This window comes from Fragaria vesca, linkage group LG7, assembly GCF_000184155.1.
Source record: "Fragaria vesca subsp. vesca linkage group LG7, FraVesHawaii_1.0, whole genome shotgun sequence".
In the NCBI taxonomy this organism is placed as follows: Eukaryota; Viridiplantae; Streptophyta; class Magnoliopsida; order Rosales; family Rosaceae; genus Fragaria; species Fragaria vesca.
In genome coordinates this window covers 5272723-5289998 of record NC_020497.1, presented here as the reverse complement: position 1 = coordinate 5289998, position 17276 = coordinate 5272723, and the positions used below count along the sequence as shown (strand labels likewise).

Here is a 17276-nt window from a genome sequence, read left to right as displayed (position 1 = left end):
CTATTTGTTTTTCGATTTTGAGGGCCTTAACGATCACCAAATTAGCTGAAATTTTACAGAGATGATCTACACAATATTAACTAGATACTAGACTGTGGAGATGAGGAAATTCGATCGAAAAGTGGTGCAAAAATGGAAATCCGCACCAAAACCATTGGTGCGGACGTCCGCACCTGATCAGGAGTGTGTGTGTGTGTGTATATATATATATATATATATATATAATTCTTCAGCATTTCTTTCCCCTATGATGAAATCAATTGATCTTTCAATATAAACATGATGACAGTTCGGCTGTGCTGATTTTACTCCATCAGTATCAAAGTTAATATGTACAGCAAATAGATGCTTTCTGATAATTCTCTTCTGCACTGATTCTCCACAGGAAAACATCTAAACAAGACATCCATCAAAATTTATACTAAATTTACATTGCCTAGTTTTGTTTTTCATCTGATTCCCATATTTTTTTCTTGAACGTTATCGTGTTATGACGCTGCATTATGTAATGACAAGGTAAATTTAGGCCATGGGAATGTTGATGGCGATGTCAACCAAGAGAATCAGCTCATGCAATTCTATATAAGTTTCCTCATCTAGAATAAGAAAATAAGTTGTCAATTCTAAATGACATGCACAAAGACATGATAAATTTCTTTGGCTAGTGAAACCTATTTCAACTTGGGGTAGAAATGCAGGTTTAATTTGGTTGGCAAGTATTAATGCTATGGAGAAAACTCTGATAGATAAATCACTTTCATAAAATAAGCTGCTGCTTTGTCATTGCACATACACTCAGTCTCAGCATTCAACTTCAACTTACATAATTGCCAACTTGCATAGATGGAGGGTAAATAATCAGTTGAAGTAATTGAGAAATTTTATGCAATAAGGAGAAAGAGGAAGTCTAGGACTAAAAAATTAGCCACAAAGGGTATATTAGACTTGGACAGACTATTTATATACATACACTTTTGAATCTGCATAGATTATAGGGGAGCCCTTCTAGTGAGGACTCTTAAGTTGAGGACTACTTGAAGACTTTTCGGTTTATGGTTTAAAAGACCCAATTTTCGATCACATTTTGACATCTCATCTATTTAGTTTTTAGGTTTATATGAGTAGATCATTTCTACAAATTTTTACCCAAATTTGTGTTCGTTAAGATAACAAACTAGATCAAATTAATGAACGAACCAAATCTGTCAAATATGAACCGTTCAAGTTCATAATTGATAAATCACACTTATGAATGCCTTAATAATTTTCAATATAGCTGAAAATTTAGAGAAATGATCTACTCATAAATACCTATAAACTGAACGGTCAAGATGTTGATATAAGATCGAAAGGTGGGATAAGCCGAAAAGTCCTCATCAAGTTCTCAACTTAAGAGTCCTCACTAGAAGGGCTTCCTAGATTATAAACAAAAATGTTGATCCGGACAATTTAACATGACAAGGTGACTGTCAACATAGGATGGGATTATTCAATACCATAAATTGATGGAATATATACCAAATTTTTTGTTGTAATACTCCAGCGTATGTAAGTTGGCGTAGAACTTAATTTGCTCTCTTTAGTTGTGTGAATGCAATTTTGTCATTCTACAAACATTTCAAGAAAACTTGGGTTTGAAATTGATGTATAAATAGACACCCTAAATTGCATTTATGCATCAATCATCTCAAAGAATACCATAACTTGAAAGAGAGATAGAGGTAGAGAGAAAATGAAAAGTTTTTTCTCAAAAGGGCCTATTCTAGCCATTCTCCTCTTAACAGTGTTCTTGGTTAGTGAAGCTCAGCAATGCCGTCCAAGCGGCAGAATTAGAGGAAAGAAACCTCCTCCTGGACAATGTAACCAGGAGGATGACTCTGACTGCTGTAAAGCCGGAAAAATGTACCCAACATACACGTGCTCCCCACCTACGTCCGGAAACACCCAAGCCTACCTCACTCTCAACAGCTTTGAGGCAGGAGGTGATGGCGGAGGCCCATCTGAATGTGATGGCCAGTACCACAATGACAACAATCCAGTTGTGGCATTATCCACCGGATGGTACAACGGTGGATCAAGGTGCCTTAAGAACATCAGAATTAACGGTAACGGGCAGAGTGTGGTGGCCATGGTGGTGGATGAGTGTGACTCTACAGAAGGTTGTGATGCAGACCATGATTACCAACCTCCTTGTCCTAACAACATTGTGGATGCCTCCAAGGCTGTGTGGGAAGCCTTGGGTGTGTCGAAAGACAATTGGGGTGGCTTAGATATCACATGGTCTGACGCTTAATACATTGTTGTGTATCTAGCTTGCGATATATATGTTATCTACATCATAGAAGTATTATCTTGTGCTTTGTCTATGTAAATTATATACCAGTATCAACAAAGGACTTCTAATAAATTTTTCTAATACTCATGTCAGACCCAGTAATCTATAATACAGACAAACTGCAACTCCGCATGGTACAGAAGTTCATGCAATTCATTCTCATAGAAAAGATTCAAAAGAAAAAGGCTGCATGCAATTAACTAATATATAGATGATCGAACTGCTTGAAGTAACTGTTTGTTTCTATGTCGAGTTACATATGACGCTTATAAGTTATAATCTTCTCTGTAGAATGAGTCTAGTTTTTCTTGCAGTTCTATTTGTTATGCAACATTAAGGTTATTAGGTGTAATAAAACAGTTATATATAGGTACACATTATTGAATAGCAAGTTAGTAACTTCAATAAAGAATGTATGTAAATTAATCTGAAATGAGGACAATAACAAGAATAATTAAGCAGCTAAGGACTGTCGATTGTATCACCATCCCCCTTAGTTTTTATTGTTTGGGTCTATATTTGGTGCTGTGTTAAGTGATCTTAGTTGATTAGAACACAAGAAAAATCCATCAGAATATAAGCACGTACGGTCAAAAAAATCTTGGATATGCAAAATTGCAGAATGATACTTCAGAAATTCTTGAAACTTCAAATTGTCAATATATATACTAACAATTTGTCTACACCTATGGCATGTCTATTCCATTGTCATGCATGCACCATATTTGTAAAATCATCAGAATTACTGTTTGTTTATATGCATCAAGTATGCTATATCTTCATTGATTAGTCCAGTGATCATTACAACAGTTTTCGGCTTTACCAGCCATTCATGAACAAAGAACTGAAGATTAAACGAAAAGATGGTGTGTCCTTAATTTAGCATACACATAGTTTTATTAGATTACGGCCTCCAATATCAGCAAATTAATCAGCAGTTCAGCATATGATCATTAGTAAAGATTGCTCTTATTTATTAGTATGAACCTTCTTCACTCTTTATTTTCGAGGATATAATAGAGAGGAAGTCACTCTATGAACCTTATTCTCTCTTATTTTTATCACAAAATAGATTATCCTATAGATTATAGAGGCAGTCACTTGATCAGGCGTCAGACCAGAATACCTTCATTTCACCCCAATCCCTGCTGCTTTCCTTAACTCCCAAGGCCTTCCAAACAGCTCTAGAGCCATCAACAATGTCATCAGCACATCCTCTTGTTGAGTCACACTCATCGACAACCTTGGCTTTCACACTCCTTCCATTACCATTTATGGTAATGTAGTTTGAACACCTCTTCCCACCATTGTACCAACTGGTCGACAATGCCACAATCATGGTGTTATCGGAGTGGTATTTACCATCACATTCAGACGGTCCGCCACCAACACCACCTTTCTCGAAGCTGTTGATTGTCAATGTTGCTTTTGTATGCTTGGACACCAGAGGAGACTTTTTAATAACTATTTTGCGACTTGGATTGGAGGTTTGAGCTTCAATACTCAAACAGATTGTCACAAGGATGAGGAAGACGAAGAGAAAAGCACCTGAAGAACAAAAATGGTACTTCATCTTCTTCTAACACTTGCTGCTGGTTTGGTTTTGGTTGGGTTGAAGAAGTTGGATCCTAAGGTAGGCTATATATACTATATAGAGATCATGGATGCTTGACATAGCTTCCCTAGCTAGCTTGTTTGTAGTATATAATTTCTTGTAGAATGATTCGAGTAATTCGACTAACCTGTAAAGATACCGCTCCATAATATTGCTCTAAGTATACTGTCAAATTGAGTAGTAAGAATCCATATACATACGATCTGATTGTCTGAACATACAGCTCATTATATCACCATCTACAAGGGGTCATTTCTGTAGTTAATGATCACAGCTGTCTAAGTTTGGTTTGGTTGATCGGTACTGACTAGAAGATTTCATAATAAGAGAATCTAACATACTAAAGATTTCCATCGATGATAGATAACTCCAAAGATCCTTTAGAATCTTAATATTGTTTTTTTCTAATTAAACCCATATTAGAGTTGCAAAGTCATGAGACTCTTGGCCTGGGGCTTAAAATGCATGATATTTTGCTTGGAAATACTGATTGCTAATACATATATACATCAATTCTTCAGCTGGGGATGAAAGCTTACTTCAGTACTTGGTAAGTGACTTAGGGACAATGATGATGGTTCTGCGGTTCTGATAAGTACTACATCAGTAGGAAAGAAAATAGATCATTTCTGACAATTCTGCTGCACATCTCCACTGCAAAACATCAAAACGAGACATCCTTAAAAAATTATACTAAATTTACATTTCTCTTGTTTTGTCTTTCATCTGATGCCCCTATATTATTTGAATATTATAATTGTGGTGCTAATATAAGGTAAAAGTTGGCCATGGGAATATTGATGGCGAAGTCGACCAAGAGATGAAACAACTCAAGTTTCCTCATCTAGAATAATAAAACAAGTAGTCAATTCTAAATGACACGATGCAAATATTTCTTCTGTTTTAACACCTATTTGGTAGAAATACCCACTTTCGTTGGTGAGTATTAATGCTGTAGAGAAAACTTTGATATAATTCTGAGTGTTAATACATATATACATACATAATGTGCATCTTCAACATTCATTTCCCGTGTGATGAAACATTACATCAGTACATAGTAACTTAGGGACCATGATAACAGTTCTGGCCTTCTGATTCTACTACAGTATGAAAATTAGTACAGCAAACAGATCCTTTATGACAATTCTCCTGCACTGATTCTCCAGTGGAAAGCATCTAACAAGACATTGTTCAACAATCATACAAAATGAACATTGTTCTTGTTTGATTTTTCATCAGAAGGTGTCCCTATTTTATAATAGAGTTGTCTTATAATTTTATGCTTTATGTAATTAAACGGTTTGGCCATGGGAATGTCGAAGGCGATGTCATCTGACCTTGAGATGAAACAAACGTACTCAAGTTTCCTCATCGTAAATAAGAAAATAAGTAGTCAATTCTAGATGAAACACACGATGTATTGATAATTTCCTTTGTTAGCAAACCTATGTCAACTTGTGGTAGCAAGACCCACTTTGTTTGGTTTTAAGTATTAATGCTTTACAGAAAACTCTGTTAGATAAATTCACTTTCGAAAAATAATCTGCTACGTTGTAATTGCATAAAAGGTGTCTGCATTCAACTTCAACTTCATAATAGCCAGTACATAGATGATAAATAACTAGTATTTTAAATTAGTTATATCCAACATTTTAGGCAATTAGGAGAAATAGAACATCTAGGACTTACGAAGATATATATGTCATCTAAATAAATATTCTTGAACCTGGAATGACTATACTTTTGTTTCTGCATAGATTGCTATTGGAAGAAATGTTGATTTGGATGCATGTTAACATGACAAGGTGACTATCAACACAAGTAAGGATTAAAGCAGCACAGATAAGCACTCAGGGCATGGATATGCACATAGAAAGACATGATTTGGACCCTTAAAGTGAAGCTATATGGTGCATCTTTGATTGTCATTTACTGGGAAACCTAAGTCGCCGCAGAACATAATTTGCTCTCTTTAGTTGTGAGAATGAAATTTTGTCAGTCTACAAACATCAGAAGGAAATTTGGGTGGGAAACTGATGCATAAATAGCCAAACTAAAATGCATTTACACACCAATCATCTCACATAATACCATAACAAGAAAGACAGAGAGAAGTAGAGAAAATGAAGAGCTTTTTCTCAAAAAGGTCAATTTCAAGTCATTCTGCTCTTAACAATTTTCATAGTTAGTGATGCTCAGCAATGCCGTCCAAGCGGAAGAATTAGAGGCAAGAAGCCTCCTCCTGGACAATGTAACCAGGAGGATGACTCAGACTGTTGTAAGGCCGGAAAGATGTACCCAACATACACTTGCTCACCACCAATGTCTGGCAACACCCAAGCATACCTCACTCTCAACAGCTTTGAGGCAGGTGGTGACGGGGGAGGTCCATCAGAATGTGACGGCAAGTACCACAATGACAACACTCCAGTTGTGGCATTATCCACCGGATGGTACAACAGTGGATCAAGGTGCCTTAAGAACATCAGAATTAATGGTAACGGGCAGAGTGTGGTGGCCATGGTGGTGGATGAATGTGACTCTACAGAAGGTTGTGATGCAGACCATGATTACCAGCCTCCTTGTCCTAACAACATAGTTGATGCATCCAAGGCTGTATGGAAAGCCTTGGGTGTGTCTAAAGACAATTGGGGTGGCTTAGATATCACATGGTCCGACGCCTAGTTTCATTGTACTCTGCTTAGCTTGTTGATATCACATTACCGGACACCTGGTTACCTTTTTTTTTTTTTCCTGTCCTTGTTTTTCTCTGCTGTGTGCTTTGATGATTTTCTTGTAATTAAATCATGTATGTATGAAAATCTGTTTTAAATATGTTGTGTATATTATCAAAGAATTCTCTTATAATTTGTCGATGTGAAATATATACGACTATAAAACAAGGACTTCTATTTTGTTTTCTTTTTCTCATCTCAAACCTTGTAATCTACATTCTACAATACAGACAAACTGCAAATTGATCCTAACTCTATGAGACAAAGCTGCATGCAATTAACTAATATATAGATGAACTGCTTGTAGTAGTATCTATCTGTATATTTCAATGTCAGATTAGGACATACTCTTATCCTCTGTAGAATGAGTACTGCCGTTCATGACATCTCTATTTAGTATGATTCTTGAAAAATGCATGGAACTTCACATATTGTTGAACCTAATTGTTTGTGCTTACTAATTTTTCTGATATCATGCATGTATGCACTATGCTTGTAAGATCATGGATTCTGGCAGAGTTTATAGATTTATTAACTGGTATTACTTTATCTTCATTGATCCAGGTTTACAAAAATTTCTGGCTTGACCAGCCATAATTCATAAACATAGATCTAAAGATAAAATTAAAAGATCTTGTGTACCTACTATAACTGCAAAAGGGTGTAGAACTAGCAGAAGACATATTGATTTATTTCTAGTATCAATATAGGAGCCAACTATAATTGCAATTTTATGTTACTCTAGTAACATTTATCTCAACTCTTATTTGTATCACAATATAGAGGCGGTCACTCAATCAGACATCTGACCAGAATATAGGCATTTCACCCCAGCGGCTGTCGCTTTCCTTAACTCCCAAGGCCTTCCAAACAGCTTTAGAGGCATCAACGATGTTGTGAGGGCATGGAGGCTGGTAATCGTGATCAGGATCACAACCCATTGTGGAGTCACACTCATCGACAACCTTGGCTTTCACACTCCTTCCATTACCATGTATGGTAATATAGTGGGAGCACCTCTTCCTATTGTTGAACCATCCTGTGGACAATGCCACCACCGGGTTGTTATCTGAATGAAATTTACCGTCACATTCTGAAGGTGCACCACCATCACCACCTTTCTCGAAGCTGTTGATCGTCAAGGTTGCTTTTGTGTGATGGGACACTGGAGGCGAGCACTTGTAAATGGGGTAGAGCTTGCCTTTTTTGCAGCATTCAGACTGATTCTCAGGGTTACATTGTTTTTTAGGAGGCTTTTTACCTACTACTTTTCCACTTGGATTGCAGGTTTCAGCTTCAATGCTTAACCAGTTTGATACAAGAATGATGGAGATGAAGAGAAAAGCACCTGAAGAATAAAGGTTGTAGCTCATCTTCTTTGTACTCTTGGTTTTTAGGTTTTGGTTGGTTTGAAGAAGTTTAATCCTAAGTAGCCTATATATAGAGATCATGAAACAGCTAGCTAGCTGGTTCTTAATATCAAATTGACTTGTTTTTCTCTAAAATGATCATACAGTCCTTTGAAGATACCACTTCGTAATATTGCTGATAAGTATAGCACCAAATTGTGCAGTAACATTTCATATACGTACAATCTGATTGTCTGCATACAGCTCATTATATCACCATATACAAAGAACCATTTTTGTACTTGCTGAAGGTTCTAGACTGCAGCTGTGTAAGTTTTACATTGTTGATTAATACTAGAAGATTCCTTAATGCAAGAGACACTGATGTACTAAAGATTCATTAATAATGGTAGATTACTCCAAAGATCCTTTGGAATCTTAAGATTGGTCTCTAACTAAAATTTTTGAGAAGCAAAGGCAGGAGCCTATTGAAGTCCAACTCGCATGATAGTTATGTTTTGGAAATCTGATAGCTATACTAATTCTTGAACATTAAGGTATACCTTCTCTCCCCAATCCCCATAGGATGAAATTTTACATCATTAGACTCTCTGTAAATCAGAACCAATGAACATGACATTTTCACGATTCTGAATCTGCTAGCAAAAGAGACAAAACAACCTTTCTGAGAATTCTGTTACGGCTGCTTCCAACTAAAATGTGTATAAAACATATGAAATGTCTATTATTTTAAAGTTTTGTCATCATAATTTTCGTATTAGAAAATTCTCTTCTTGTTGTTCTGCTGGTCAGTGGATCACAACTTTACAGGGTAAAAAGTGGCCATGGGGGGATGCTACATATACGGCCTCTGCATTCAACTTGAAGTAATTTAGAATCTTAACTAGCATTCGAGATCAGTTATATTCAATCTTACGTGCAATAATGAGAAATAAGAAGTCTATGACTTCCACAAGGATCCAAGGATATATCAGCTAAAGGATTAGCAACATGCTCTTGGACCTGGACTGACTATTCTTTTGTTTTTGTCGAGATTGCTAGTAGAAAAAATGTTGATGTGGATGTTTACATGATAAGGTGACTACAGGTAAGGATTGTTCAGCACTGAAAACTGAAAAGAACCAGAGGTATGGATATACATTGTAAATTAGTAAGATAAGACTTGGACCCTTAGTTGGATACAATAGTGTGTTGGGTATACATAGTAAGATAAGACTTGGATACACTAGTGTGTTGGGTATATGCTGCAGTTTTAATTGTTATTTGCTGTCCAACCTAAGTTGGCGTAGAACTTAATCTGCTCTCTTTAGTTAGGAGAATGCAGTTTTGTCATTCTACAAAATCAGAAGGAAATTTGTGTGGGTAATTGATATATAAATAGACACCCTAGAATGCATTTATGCATCGATCATCTCACACGGACAACACCACAACTAGAGCGACAGATAGAGGTAGAGAGAAAATGAAGAGCTTTTCCTCCAAAGGGTCTATTCTAGTCATTCTCCTCTTAACAGTGTTCTTAGTTAGTGAAGCTCAGTAATGTCGTCCAAGTGGCAGAATTAGAGGAAAGAAACCTCCTCCTGGACAATGTAACCAGGAGGATGACTCTGACTGCTGTAAAGCGGGAAAAATGTACCCAACATACACATGCTCCCCACCTATGTCCGGCAACACCCAAGCCTACCTCACTCTTAACAGCTTTGAGGCAGGAGGTGATGGCGGAGGCCCATCTGAATGTGACGGCCAGTACCACGATGATAACACTCCAGTTGTGGCATTATCCACCGGATGGTACAACGGTGGATCAAGGTGCCATAAGAACATCAGAATTAACGGTAATGGGCAGAGTGTGGTGGCCATGGTGGTGGATGAGTGTGACTCTACAGAAGGTTGTGATGCAGACCATGATTACCAGCCTCCTTGTCCTAACAATATTGTGGATGCCTCCAAGGCTGTGTGGGAAGCCTTGGGTGTGTCTAAAGACAATTGGGGTGGCTTAGACATCACATGGTCTGATGCTTGATTACTTACATAAGTTACATTGTTGTGTGTCTAGCTTGCTGAGATCACAATTATCACATACGTTTCAAGCTTTCAATATGTTATGTACATTATCAAAGTATTATCTCATATTTTGTTTCTGTGAAATATATACCAATATCAAGCGAATTCCAATTTGATTGTTTTTCTCATCTTAAACCTAGTAATCGACAACATAGATAAACTGCATTTCCAACTCTATATGAGACAGAACTGCATAAATAAACATATATATGAACTGCTTGATGATAGAAAGCCCTCAACCATCGATAAAACATCAAACAACAGCAACAAATCATGAAACCATCAACACCTCTAGGGCTCAAACAACGAATCAAGAAGATGCAAATCTATTGAGAGAGCGAGGTCAGGCAAGTGAAAATAGAAAAGACGAGTGAAGTACCTTGGTTGGTCAGAGAAGAGAGTAGAGGTCTCTACACACATCTTCTACTGAGCTCTCTTCATCTTCTCACACAAACAACGACAATATCTCAAGGGAAGATGAGCAGACTTCTCAATGTATTTGTATTTATACCTAGCCCCCAAAAAGCCTCCACAATCCAACATTTTAGAATTTTAAGAGTTTTGAGTATCCACCATTGAATCCATCAAGATTTTAAATAACTCGGTGGCTTATTTAAAATCTGGCTTGTAAGTTACAAATGAATACACATCCCCTTAGTATATAGTATATATAGGTCTAGGTGTAACACAACAGAAAGTATAGCGAATAAAAAGTTCCATAGAGAATGTCTACACTCTGATCGAAGTGAAAATCCAAATATGCAGCTGTTGATTGTATCACCATCCCTTAAACATTTCTATATTAATTTGCAGCTGTTTAAGTGATCTTATTTGTACTAGAACACTAGAAAAATCCATTAGAATCTGTCTATGGTCATATTAATCTTGGATTGGAAAAGACGCTTAATGAGCCTAACCAAGCTTCATAGGATACTTCTAAAATGCTGGGAACTTCACATTGTCAATAAAGAACACTTTTGCTCCACCTTTTGTTGGTACTTCGATTCTTCTTTCCCTAATAGCATCAATGGTATCATGAATAACGAAGGGGGTCTATTTGGGGAAAGAGACCAATACTTGGTTTACTGGAAGTTAATCAAACCTAATAAGCACGATTTTAGTCGTAACGAAAATGATCAAGTGAAACACACTGAGATTATTATATCAATTATTTTAACTTTTTGTCAAACATATCATTTACTTGTGGGTATTAGCTTTCACCATATGGTTGAAAAAAAAGGAAAAGAAAAATTGCAATAGATTCCTAGCACAACCCGGAAAAGAAATTGCAAATATAACTACAATGGAGAAATAGGTGACAATTACACAAATAAAACTATAATTATTAGTACATAATATCCCAAACAGAACAAAGATGAAAATAAACCTTAAACTCAGACTCACTTTCCTAAAGAAAGGAATACATATCCTTAAAAGCTAAACAGATATACCATGCATTCAGGACATTGCATTTTGAAGCCAATAGAGAGAAGCTAGAAAACTCACCTACTGTGATTGAGATCTGTTATATTTATTTTATTTTTAAAGGTGGGACCGTCTTGTCCGCTAGGCCCACATTGCTGGGTTCCGCCTAGCCACGTATATGTTTCAATATCTTTTATTATTTTATTATTTTATAACTTACAAACACCCAAACTCGAACCCTAAACATGCAGCACGTATCATCAGAGAAGGAGAATCGCTTTCAGATCTGCAAAGATCATCAAGGAAGAATTTCTTGATAAGTCTTTATATATAGCGCTGAACGTATCAAATCCTCCAACGCCCGCAAGCTAGCTTGCATAGGTTATTCGTGCCATCAAGCTAGCTTCGCGATTTGCTGATGTCACCATCGTCCACGGGAAGATCTCCCAGCTAGTCTCCAAGATTGTTTTTGCCGGCGGCCAACACGAAGAATGGAGGAGAGTCCCAGTGTTTCCTTCGATGAAGAGTTGAATAAGACCAAGAAGATATCACTGAAATTTTGAAAATGAATCTGCCAACTGATCGAGTTCCCTCATCAATCAAACGTCGACTATCAATATTTCTTCCATCTGGGAGGGTCGCCACCTGTCCCAGATGCATAGATGATGAATACTACTTTGAAACTACTGAAGTTGGGATTATTCCTACATTACCTGGTGTTGCCATACATTTTCAGTTTGAATTTGACATCTGCAAGGTGGAAAAGGACATGCATATATGAAGAATTGTATCACTGTTGAATTCCAGCCCCATCCTCAAACTGAAGAAGTACGTGATTCAGTGAAGACAAGAACTAAAATCTAATAATAAGGTGCTAAGGAGACTGCTAATTGTATCACCGAATAGCTAATATCTCTATGTGCATCTATTTTACATGATCTTTCTACCATACGTACTTGATCGAATTCACTTTTTAACAAAGCATCTCTGTTCTATCACCTAATAAAAATGCTTGGAACTTCAAATTGTCTAACAATTTTTTTGCAACCATGTACTAATTGGTTTTTCTTTTCATTTTTAATAAGCATGTACTAGTATATATGCTATATATATTCATCGTTATATATATGAAATATAAGTAGATTACTCAATATTATTGTTGATCAGTGCAGTGATTGAAACTAGCCAGATGATCATACAAAATGATGCATGGTGTAAACTTAACATGTACCTTAATTCATTGTATTAACTCCTCTCCAATCACGACATGTAGGTGATTAAGTAACTAGGGATTACTAGCTTGTTATTAAAAACTACTCATTCATCAGGCATCAGACCAGAATATCTGCATTTCACCCCAGGCACTTTCTTTCACTCCCAAAGCCTTCCAAACAGCCTTAGAGGAATCTACAACATTGTGAGGGCACGGAGGCTGGAAATCATGTTCAGCATCACATCCTCTTTTTGAGTCACACTCATCAACAACCTTGGCTTTCACACTCCTTCCATTACCATAAATGGTTATATAGTGCAAACACCTCTTCCTATTGTTGAACCACCCGGTGGACAATGCCACGACCGAGGTGTTATCAGAGTGGAACTTATTGTCACATTCGGATGCTCCGCCACCATCAGCACCTTTCTCAAAGCTGTTGAGCGTCAGGATTGCTTTAGTACGCTTGGAAACATGCGGCGAGCACTTGAAAGTGGTGTAGAGCTTGCCTTCTTTGCAGCATTCAGATTGGTTATGGCGGTTACATTTTTTCGGAGGAGGTTTTCTACCGACTATCTTTCCACTTGGATTGCAGGTTTGAGCTTCAATGCTCAACCAGTTTGCTACAAGAATGATGGAGATGAAGAGACAAGCACCCGAAGAACAAAAGTGGAGCTTCATGCTCTTTGTACTTCAGTTATTTTGGTTTCGGTTTGTTTGAGGACGTTGGTTCCAAATTATGCTTTATATAGAGATTTGCTTAATGCTAGCTTGAAAAAGCTAGTTACATGTAGAATGAAGCTGCCGTCTGTGAACGATGCCGGCTTCGTATAGACCTACTAAGTTTATATGCTGTCATATTGCGCAGTAAGATTCCATATATATGTACAATCTGATCATCTTCCTTCTGCAGCATATATATATATATATATATATATATATATATGGATCCCTTAATTATTTGACACTTATATGAGGGACGGAGTTTACACCAACTTTTCGATCACATTTTTCTCATCTTCACCGTTTACTTTATAAGTCTTAATATGTAGATCAATTCTGCAAAATTTCCGTCAAAATGGTGATCATTAATGAGCCTATTGAAGTCTGGTATGCATGGTAATGATCTTTTTTGGTTGTTAATATCAGTAACTTTGGAACCAATATGACAATTATGTGATTTGGATTCTACAATATGATCCTTTCTAACGATTACGCTACTCTGATTCTCTACTGATGAAAAACATCTAAACAAAACGTCGTTCAAATTAAAATCATACTAAATGTGCATTGTTCCTGTTTTGTTTTCATCTGAACTTGTCCCCTGTTTTTATTAGGAAATTGCTTGTTATGTGATTACAATGCAAAAGGCGGCCATGCATGAGAATGTTGATGGCTAGCCATTTGAGCCATGACTGAAACAACTCGAGTTTCCTCATCTTGAAGTAGTGAATTCCAAGTGACATATACATACATACATACATATATATATATATAGGCACTACCAGGACAAGCACTTTAGCCGACGAAACAGTTTCGACGGCCTGTTAGCTTAATTTGTCGGCTAAGATCTTAGTCGACGAGCTATCGTCGGCTAAGATTTCGTCGGGAAAAGGTTGTCGGCGATGACTTTAGCCGACGAAAAAAAAATTTCATCGGCTATAGTCCCACAGTTTAGCCGACGAAAAACATGTGGTCGGTTTTTTTCCCAGACTTTAGCCGACGAAACAATTAAGATATTTGTCGGCTAAAGTCTGTAATAAAAAAATTTTCCCAGACTATAGCCGACGAAATATGTGGTCTATTTCGTCGGCTAAACCTTATAAAAAATTTAAAAATAACTATAGCAGACGAAATATAGACTTTTTCGTCGGCTAAACCTTATAAAAAATTTAAAAAATAACTATAGCCGACGAAATATAGTCTGTTTCGTCGGCTAAACCTTATAAAAAATTTTTAAAAATAACTATAGCCGACGAAATATGCCATAATTCGTCGGCTAAACCTTATAAAAAATTTAAAAATACTATAGCCGACGAATAAACCTTTAAATATCGTCGGCTAAAGTTGCTGGTTTTTGAAAAAAAAACTGCAGAAACTTTCGGCCACCTCCAATCACCACCAAAATTTGACAGAATCTTCCTCTCAACATTTCGAACAACTTTCTAGAAGAAGTCGAAGCATAATTCTAAGCCTAAACAGGTCAATTGAATCAAAATATTAAAATCCCCAATTTTAAACCCTAAAAACTTCAAATCTTCGATTCTCCTCACACACACCGAATCGAGCTACCAAATTCTAGGGGAATGTAGTACTAATCAAACTCAACTTATCCATATATAGAACTCACCAAATGGTGACCTGAGAAAGGAGAAATTCGATCGACACCGAATCCGAACCGGCGGAGTTTTGGAGCTCGATTTATCCCTCACGGCGGCGCCACTCGATGCACCACCTGTCCAGCAATGAAGTAGAGACGACAACAAAGCTTTTGGGACAAGTGTGGCGGTCTCAAGTTGCTTGACGACGGAGCTAGGGCCGAGAAGAAAATCCGGAACTTTTTCTGATTTTCTGACTTCTTACTATCCACCTTCGGTAAAACTTCTATATAAAGAACTTTACCCGACGAAATTCTTTATTTTCGTCGGCTAAACTCTTTTTAAAATTTTGGTTGACCGCCAAAAAATTTTGGTTGAAAATTTTGAAAATCTTGCGACTTTAGCCGACGACTTTTCATATATTTTCGTCGGCTAAAGTCATTTGAAAATTTTCCTCCAAATTTGGTTTACTGCCAAAAAAATTTGAAAATTTTTCGACCTTAGCTGACGACTTTTTTAATATCTCGTCGGCTAAAGTTTATAAATTCACGAAAACGCTCATATCTCCCTCTATATTACGTAGTTTGGTCAAACATTTCACACGAAAAACTTTCACGTAGATGAGACGCAACCACCTATATAAAAATTTTGAGACATTTACTTTCCGACGATAGGGCTCCCCATAGGGAATAATAACTGTAAATAGGGTTGACCGCTACTATCGGCACCGAGACGTTACCCGATTTACGTGATTTTTGAACCATAGCCGTATTTCACCATTCTGAACACATCTTATTTCACGAGATTTTTGATAATTTTGCTTCCTATGTAGAGTTGGTTCACAAAGTTGTATAACCTACTAAACAAGTTATACAACATTAGTAGACACCTTGTGATTCCGATGACTAAAATTCAAAAACTAAAATTCGACCTTCAGATATGTTTATTATGACGAAAGATGTCTATGGTAAAAAATTCAACTAGATCCGACAACGTTAAGGGCTCGATCGAAACGGTCAACCCTAATCCATCGTCACTTATCACACGAAAACACTCATATCTCCCTCTATATTACGTAGTTTGGTCAAACCTTCCACATGAAAAACTCTCACGTAGATGAGACGCAACTGCCCATATAAAAATTTTGAGACATTTACCTTCCGACGATAGGGCTTCCCATAGGGAATAATAACGGTAAATAGTAGACACGTGATTCCGATGACTAAAATTTACAAACCAAAATTCGACCATCAGATATGATCATTATAACGTAAGATGTCTATGGTAAAAAATTCAACTAGATTCGACAACGTTAAGGGCTCGATCGAAACGGTCAACTCTAATCGGAAATAAGAAAACTGCATTTTGAAGCCCTAAACGGACTCGGATGGCCAAAAAGGCTCCTATGTGATGGAAATAAGCAATGAGTTTGACTCGTAGGGCCGTTGCACTTCCGGAAAGGTATCACAATAGTCAATCGGACACCAAACGCCAAATCTGCAGCATAGTGAATAATAAGGGTAAATTGCATTGACCGCAACTATCGGCACCGAGACTTTACCGGAATACCGTGATTTTTCAACCGTAGCCGTATTTCACCATTCTAGTCATATCTTATTTCACGACTTTTATGCGTTTCAAGGTTCTACGTATAGTTTTTTTTTCCCAGATGAGTTGTTGTCCAGATCTGCAAATATAAGGCACTTTAGCCGACGAAATTAAGGCATTTTAGCCGACGAAATTATATTTTTCGTCGGCTAAACTTTTAAAAATTTAGTCGGCTAAAGTTCACAGACTATAGCCGACGAAAAAATTATTCAGACGACGAAATTAAAATTTCGTCGGCTAAAGTTAACCATAGCCGACGAAAATTTTAAATTAGCTGACGAAGGGAAATTTCGTTGGCTAAAGTCCACTTTAGCCGATGAAAAAATAATTTGTCGGCCTGGTTTTTTTTTTTTCATCGGCTAAAGCCTTTCTTCTGGTAGTGAGGCCTTCTCTGCTGCGAACGTCTGCTCCGAAGGTTTTGGTGTGGATTTCCATTTTTACACCACTTTCCGATCGAATTTCCTCAAACTTCCTTCTAGACATATCTAGATCATCTTGTGTAGATCATTTCTGCAAAATTTTAGCCAATTTGGTGATCGTTAAGGCCCTCAAAATCGAAAAACAAATAGGAGATGATGAACCGGACAGAA

General features: G+C 37.0%; 3 protein-coding genes and 1 pseudogene across 3 annotated transcripts in view; 2 read left to right on the top strand and 2 right to left on the bottom strand.

Moving 5' to 3' along the window:
- Positions 1-2293, top strand: part of LOC101306168 (putative ripening-related protein 1-like) — a 7307-nt gene extending 5014 nt beyond the window's left edge. The window contains exon 2 of the mRNA XM_004306752.1: positions 1808-2293. Coding sequence (XP_004306800.1) covers positions 1808-2293 — 486 coding nt within the window. The remainder of the gene's footprint in view (positions 1-1807) is intronic.
- A 1147-nt stretch (positions 2294-3440) lies between these two features.
- LOC101298173 (putative ripening-related protein 2-like) lies at positions 3441-3908 on the bottom strand. The gene has a single exon (XM_004308337.1). The coding sequence runs from the start codon at positions 3906-3908 to the stop codon at positions 3441-3443; it is 468 nt and encodes a 155-aa protein (XP_004308385.1).
- A 1352-nt stretch (positions 3909-5260) lies between these two features.
- LOC101297885 lies at positions 5261-10081 on the top strand (annotated as a pseudogene).
- A 2790-nt stretch (positions 10082-12871) lies between these two features.
- LOC101297592 (putative ripening-related protein 2-like) lies at positions 12872-13441 on the bottom strand. The gene has a single exon (XM_004308336.1). It carries the CDS (start codon positions 13439-13441, stop codon positions 12872-12874), a length of 570 nt encoding a protein of 189 aa, XP_004308384.1.
- Between the last annotated feature and the right edge of the window lie 3835 nt (positions 13442-17276).

Coding starts and splice junctions, on each gene's coding strand:
- LOC101298173 (XM_004308337.1), bottom strand. CDS start 3,908: ATGAAGTACCATTTTTGTTCTTCAGGTGCTTTTCTCTTCGTCTTCCTC.
- LOC101297592 (XM_004308336.1), bottom strand. CDS start 13,441: ATGAAGCTCCACTTTTGTTCTTCGGGTGCTTGTCTCTTCATCTCCATC.